Source organism: Fundulus heteroclitus, chromosome 18 (genome assembly GCF_011125445.2).
Source record: "Fundulus heteroclitus isolate FHET01 chromosome 18, MU-UCD_Fhet_4.1, whole genome shotgun sequence".
Lineage (NCBI taxonomy): Eukaryota > Metazoa > Chordata > Actinopteri > Cyprinodontiformes > Fundulidae > Fundulus > Fundulus heteroclitus.
Window position 1 is genome coordinate 20,511,198 of NC_046378.1, and position 7,427 is coordinate 20,518,624.

Here is a 7,427-nt window from a genome sequence, read left to right on the forward strand (position 1 = left end):
TTAAGTTTGTGCTATAATATTTATCTATCTATCTGTCTGTCTGTCTACACTACATTTCTAGATAGAATCGTCACTTTGAATCATCTTGTTACTGAAATAAACTTGCCTTACATTGCATATTAAATAAATTAGAATAGTATTAAAAAGTGAATTTCTTTCAGTAACTCAGTTCACAAAGGTACAGAATATATAGATTAACACAGACGGATGATGTTTTAAAGCCTTTATTTCTGTTAATTATGTAAAAAAAAACACACACAATTTAAGATGAGAGAGAACAAAAAAGCAAAAATCTTTATGCAGAAATTGGGGCCTAACTAATGAAAAGCATGTTTAACACCTGCTTTAGCCCAACAAGCTTCTTACATAATTCATATTCTACTGAATATGACTGTAAATGAGGTAAGTGACACTTAGGTTGCCCACTTTCTGCAGGGTCAACAGACATTCAAACTTCATGCAACCTCCAGATCAGCTCCGCTGCGCCGAGAGCCACGTGGAATAGCTTTACGAGCCTAACCTGCTGCATCTAATCCTTACATCACCAACTACAACACTAAGCATCTGAAACAGTGGTGTAAAGCACACTGCCACTGGATCAAAGAGGACTGGAGACATCATTCCTCTATGTCTGACAGTCCAATGAATGATTCCTTGGTTTTCCAGGAGGACAGCGCTCCTGTGACTGCATTGCTTCAAACTTGAACTTAAACCTAGAGTTCTGACCTTAACCTGATACAATAGCTTGGGAGGTGAATTAGAGTGGTGACAGCAAATTAGGACTTCTGTACCAAGATCAGAGCCTGACCGATGAATCCGCTTCTGAAAGAATGGTCTAAGCTTCTCATTTTCTGCTGAAACTGGTGATTGACTTGTCCCAATAACTAACTTAACTTTAGGTATTGTTGGTCAGACAGTTCAGAGAGAAGAACCAAGAAGATTTCAGTTAAAATCATCTTTATTGAAGAAAGATCATCTATATTTGAATTAAAGTTGATTAAAGGATTTTGTACAATCACCCACAAAAGGCAGGTGGCGGCAAGATTATCCGAGCATTATAAAAAGAAAATCATCATGTGGTGTTTCGGTTCTCCGAGAGTAGCATTTGTTTTTCACAGCTCAGTTTTTCTGCTTCTTCATACACTGCAAAAACAGAACTAGAAATAGGTAAAATGTTCTTAAAATGTATGTATTTGTCCTTGATCTGAGCAGGTAAATAAGATGATTTGCCAATGGAATAAGATTTTTGCACTTGAAATAGGAACAATTGATCTCAATCATCCTATATCAAGTGCAGGATGTCTAATTATCTTATTTTAGGGGTCAGAATATTCATTACATTGGCAGATAATCTTATTTACATGCTCAAATTAAGGATAAATACACTAACTTTAAGAACATTTTACTTATTTTTAGATCTGCTTTTGCAGTGTAACCAGGAAAGTCCAAGTGAGTGCAAGAGCGCAGACAGAAAAAGTTATATAAGATCCCACAACATTTGATTGTTTGATCTTCTCCCACACATCTACAATCTAATGAAAAGAGACAGAGCAAAGTTAATTTGCACAAGCTGTTAATCAGTCAATCTAATTTATCATGTCGAAGTTATTCCTCCAGTCGAATAATACTTGTTCAGGACAAACCAGCCGCCACGTCGGGCAGCAGCGCAGCAAGCGATCCAAACATGAGCCACACCGCCAGGCTGGTCGCATCCACACCAGCAGTCGCTGACGCTACAGTGTTGCCTGCTAAACACACAGGGTCAACAGTCCAGAGTGTTAAAACACCTTTATGGCTGCGTAATGTGAGATCATCTAAATAAATTGAAGACTACTCACTAGAGCCAGCTGCCAGCTGATCGGGCTGATCTTTAATGAGAAAAGGTTAGAGAAATGATCAGAAAGATAATTTACTAAGTGCTGAATGAGTATCAAGAAGAGAACATTCTCATATGGTTTGAACCTTGTCGGGCGGTGTACAGCGGGCCGACTGAGACGGTGGCCGAGTCGCTGCCCTCTTCTCCGAAAGGAGTCAATGATCTTTTACGTCTGGCATTACAAATCTAACAAACACAGGGAAGGTTTTCACTCATCATGTCATTAATTGAATATTTTCACAGAGCGTTGCAAAGTATTCCCACCCTTGAATGGTTCACATTTTGTTATGTTACAACCACAGATGGGTCAGTGTATTTTACTGGAATAATTTCATTTGACTGTGCATTATTATTTGCAAGTGGAAGGAAAGTGATAGGTTTCATTCAGTTAAAAAAATGGTGATCTGCATTTGTATTTAGACCTATGATAAAAAAATTTTTAGTTTTTTTGTGCTTTACAATGAGTAAAATAAAATAAAACAAATGAAACAAGGAATAAAAAAGATGAAAAAAAAACACAAGAAGCAATAGAAAACAGATGTAAAATGCGTCACGCTACTAGTATTAAGGTCAGGAATAATAGTAATATCATCTTTATTGTCATTGAAACATACATTACAACGAAATCTTTTCTCTGCTTTTAACCCATCAACCTTCTGATTGTCGGACGACTATTCAACCCATCATTCCACAGTCTTAATTCAAGCGGAAGTTTATTTCAGAGCCAAGGAACTGCCACAGAAATCGCCCCAGTGTTTGTATTTAGACCTGTTCTCTTCCAACAGGCGTTGAATTGAGGCCCTCACGAAAACCACTATGTCAGATATTCTCCCTGTGTGAAAAAACAGATGATCTGTTAAGGCTTCATGAATTTGCTGGAGACCATTAGTGAACCAACAGCATCATAATGACCAAAGTCAGGGAGAAGGTTGTGGAGAGGCATAAAGGAGGGGCACGTTCAATCCATCATTCAGAAATGGATAGAGCTTGGCAGACATTGGCTGACCACCTAAACTGAAATGGCAGCCGGTGAAGCAACAAAGAGGAGCATGGGAACTCTGGAGGAGCAGCAGAGATCCACGGCTCAGGTGACAGGATCTGGACAACTATTACTCGTGGACTAAACAAATCTGACCTGGAAGAATGGCAAGAAGAAGGTCGTTGTATATAGGAAGCTTTAAGAAGTCATGTGTGCCGTTTGTCATGATTAATGTAGGGGACACCACAAACATTGTGCAGCAGGGGCAGGGAAGCTGGCAAGACATAATAAATAAAAGGATCAAAAGAGGTAAATGGAGAGCAATCCTGAAAAAAATCCTATTTGATGCTTTAAAAGACTTGAGACTGGGCCAGAAGTTCACCTTCCAGCCAGAAAAATACCCTAAAGGAGCCAGAGGTGCAACGGGGTGGCTTTGATCAAACGTGTTCATGTGTCAGAATGGTCTAGTTAAAATACTGACCTTAACCTAAATGAATAATCACAGGCAAGACCTGGCCTATTTTGCAAAGAATGGGTAAAATATTTCATTCTTTAATCATTCAACACTGATGTAATTGCAGCATAAGGTGCTGAATACAAACGCAAGCCACCACTTTTAAAGTTTTGCACAAAAATTTAGAAAATGCAATTTTTTTTTTATTTTTTTTTTTTGCTGTACAATTACGCGCTACTTATTGCTGGTTTATCACATTAAATCCCAGTTAAATTCTGCTGCATTTGTGATGAACAAAGTCAAAGGGACATGAATGCATTTAATTAACCTTTTTGAAGTATTTATTTCTTCACATTTCCTGTCTTTTTTTATTCTTAGCTGTTTAATTCTAATTATTGTCAAAGATTACATGAAATAGAGCATTGCATAGCGGTTCACGCTGGACAGATTTAGCAAACACAGTCCACTATAGGATTGCATTTCGAAGTATTGTTACACCACTTTAACGTATCAAATGTTTTGGGTTGTGCACAATTTTTCTACAGTTTTTCTTTGTCAGCAAAGCACCAGCCTTTATCCCCATGAACCAACCCATTTATATTCCATTCATTTCTGTTTGCTATTGCTTCCTGATCATTGTAGTGAACAGGTTTTGTTGGTTTAGTGCTTTTTTTTATATAAGTTTTATGGTAGTCGACTTACAGACAGCAGCTCTTGACATTTGCTGGGCTCGCACAGTCTCATTATGCAGTGCAGGTAGATGCTGGACTTCTCCTGGTCTCTGTGCTGAACAAAGCGGAAGGCCTCAAAGTTGAACCGGGCCACGTCGGAAATACCGTTGTCTGTCACGGACGTCCTTGTTGTGACCTCGCAACTGGTGAAGACCAAAAACCGTGAATTTGAATGAATTTTTAGTCAGGGTTAAAAACAATAGCGTTTGGTTTTAGGCGGCCTTCCCCACCCGGTGAAGAAGTTGTATTGCTCCTTCTGAGTCATGTTGTAAGGACTGGGAGTCGCAAAGCAGTGGTCGAGCATGACGTTGAAACTGGGAAAAGGACAATCCATACATACATTTTAGACTCTTATTGCACTGCAAAAATAGAACTAAAAGCAAGTCAATTTTTCTTGAAATGAATGTATTTGCCCTTGATTTGAGCAGTAAATAAGACTATTTGCCAATGGAATAAGATTTTAGCACTTAAAATAGGAACAATTCATCTCCATCATCTTATTTCAAGTGCAGTATATCTAGTTATCCTATTTTAGGTGTAAAAATACTCATTCCATTGGCAAATAAATCTTATTTACCTGCTCAAATCAAAGGTAAATACATTAATTTCAAGAACATTTTACTTATTTTTAGTTCCGCTTTTGCAGTGTGGGAGCATTTTCAGCCATTCAGTGGGGCAATCTAACAAGATTCACTCACTTTCCCGTTAGGTTAACAGCCTTCACCTCCACATAGACTTTGGTTCGCAGCTCAAGTCCCGTTGGAGGCACAACCAACGGATGCCTGTAGTCTGTGTCCTGAGAAAACAAGGTTTGTTGGACAGGATCACTGAAAGATCTCACTTCTTGTGTCTCAAGAACTGTGAAGTGGTACCTACATTAAAAACACTCATTTTAAGCATATCGATGAAGCTCCCGTTGTTACTGGTGGTTGCCACAGACACCGAGGAGCTAAAGTGAAAATTCACAGAGTGGAGAAGCTGTTGCTGAACCACTTTTCATTTAAACCGAACGATTTTTGACAGTGAATTAACAGCCGGCGCCACTCACGCAACAATCTTTGTGTTGTTGATGAGGTACTCCAGAGGGTAGCGGCAGGAGAAGTAGTAGTACAGGTCTGTGGAGTAGCTGATGATGCCCGCATCCGATTTCGGGGTGTCGATGTACGATGTAATGATAACCGACTGGATATTTGAGAAACTACTGAAGGGACCAGTAGGATCTGGCACTTCGTCCACGATCTGAGCATTAAAGCACAACATAGATTCAATTAATCCTCACTTTCCCCAGCGGGTCAGTACCTTCCAACAATGGTCCAAGAGAAACGTTCTGACCTGCAGAGACTGACGGCAGGAGTTATCCCCACTGCTGTTCACAGGAAGGTGGTAACGGACGATCGGAGGGTCCCTGCTCTCATCGATGGAGCCCAGGCATGCGATGTTGTCGTGGTTCCCATTGAGAGCCAGCATGGAGGCGTTGAAGCCTGCCCACTGGGCCGAGCACAGGTTGACCTCTACGGTTATCATGGTGGTGCCGCATTCAACCGTCAGATCAGAGCTGTCTGCAAAAGTTGCTCGAAGATAACTTAATTAATCTTTGATTAGGCAAAGGCAATTTTACTCACATAGCACTTTTCAGTAACCAGACGATTCAAAGTGCTGTACATTAACAGAAAGAAATTACAGACGTAGGAAAAACAAAAGAATGAGCTAAGAAAATCTTTGACTAGACTTCTTCAATACATTAACAAACATACAAAAATACCTAATCGTTTCTATTAATAACAAATGAGATACGTATATTCTTGGGGATTTCTGATCTAAAGTAGTTTTGTCCAACCTTTCCAAAGCTTCAGATAGAATAACTTATTTTGTTTCATATATTCACGGGAACGAGTTTCATTACTAAACATTCAAAGCTTAATTGTTTATATTGATAAAGCTAAAGCTTGAGGCCTCTGATCTGACCTTTCTGACACTACAGCTAAAACAGGAAGCATCATAGCAAGGGAAGGAAAAAATATTGAATTATCTATGGTATCTCATAAATTACATGAAATTATTTTAATCTCATACCAGTAAAAAAGTATTTTCCGTTTGCCTTTGTGTTTTTGAATTATCTGCTTTCACTACAATAGATTATTTTGTTTTATTACCATGATTAATGAGCTTTCATGCAAGTTGTTTGTAATTCCATGTAGATTTTAGTTTACTTACATTTAATCTATTTATTAAGTCATTTGTGAATTTTGAATTCATATTGATTTTAAATATTTTACAAACAGACATTGCAGTTTAGTCTGCTCCTCCATTTATAATATCCTGTTTACTATAATATTTAGTACTTTGCCCTACTGATTGTATTTCATGTCAGTGATTTATTTTTTACTTGTATACCAAAATCTTTGAAATAAATGTAATATTTCTACATCTCTTTCAGTTAGTTAGTTAGTCTTCTAATTATACTATATAATTATTTGTTTCATCTTAGTTTGAACATCCTAATCAGGATTTTTTTAATGTGTGGTTCTTCCTTATTTTAATTTATTTTTTTCTGCCTCATCAAATTTGTTTCCTCTGTAATTGAATGCTCTATCTCCTCTATTATTTGTGCATTTCAATGCATTTCTGTGTTTGTTCCTTGGCTTTGTTTCCCCCCTTGTTTAAATATTGCTTAGCTCCTCAGTTTATTTTGTCAGTTGTTTTATTTCTTCCTGTACCTTTTTACAAACCACATCATGTTGCCATCGTTTTAAATTAAAAAAATAAGCTCTGTGGATAAAGACTCATCCGTCATTTCTTCTTTTTTTTATAAGAAAAAAAGATAGCCTTAACTATTCATTTGTTGGTGGATCCTTACCTGGAGTCCTCTCGTACTCTGAGGAGCAGTTGTAGACACACAGAGCATGCTGGAGGAGCACAGCCAGCAGGGGGAGACAGAGGACAGGATTCATGTTGCCTGGAAGGAACTCGGTTTGGTCTCACCTGAAAATGGGATCAAGGCGACAGAACAGTAGAAAAACCCATCCGAGTACGTAAGTTTTAGCAGATTCAGCCAATTAAATGCAGCATCAGCATGTTCAGTTTTTGATTTTAGATGACAATCAGTGAGCAGAATCACCATGACATTGCAGCATTCATCATAATATTTTGATTTGCACAAACAAAAGAAATCATCCTCACCACTTAGGCTGTAGATGTCATCCAATTTAAAGTCAAACTAAAGAGCTGCGTGATGATCTGAACAGGGTCTTACCTTGCTGACACCTGTGCAGGTGTTTACCACAGAGGTGGCTGGAATATGTAGTTTTTATAGGACATGTAAAACCACAGCAGCATGACGGCCCTCCCTTTAACTAATTATAGATTGTGTACAGGCACAAACACTTG

The 7,427-nt window shown here is 38.3% G+C and overlaps 1 protein-coding gene across 1 annotated transcript; it reads right to left on the bottom strand.

The window, feature by feature from the left end:
* Positions 1-1,396: 1,396 nt before the first annotated feature.
* On the bottom strand, positions 1,397-7,001 carry LOC105930053 (zona pellucida-like domain-containing protein 1). The gene is made up of 10 exons (XM_036150143.1): positions 6,898-7,001; positions 5,373-5,599; positions 5,089-5,279; positions 4,917-4,989; positions 4,739-4,836; positions 4,271-4,354; positions 4,012-4,183; positions 1,963-2,062; positions 1,839-1,868; positions 1,397-1,748 (listed from the first exon to the last, which is right to left on the bottom strand). The coding sequence occupies exons 1-10, from the start codon at positions 6,989-6,991 to the stop codon at positions 1,633-1,635; spliced, it is 1,185 nt and encodes a 394-aa protein (XP_036006036.1). The 5' UTR covers positions 6,992-7,001; the 3' UTR covers positions 1,397-1,632.
* Positions 7,002-7,427: the final 426 nt, after the last annotated feature.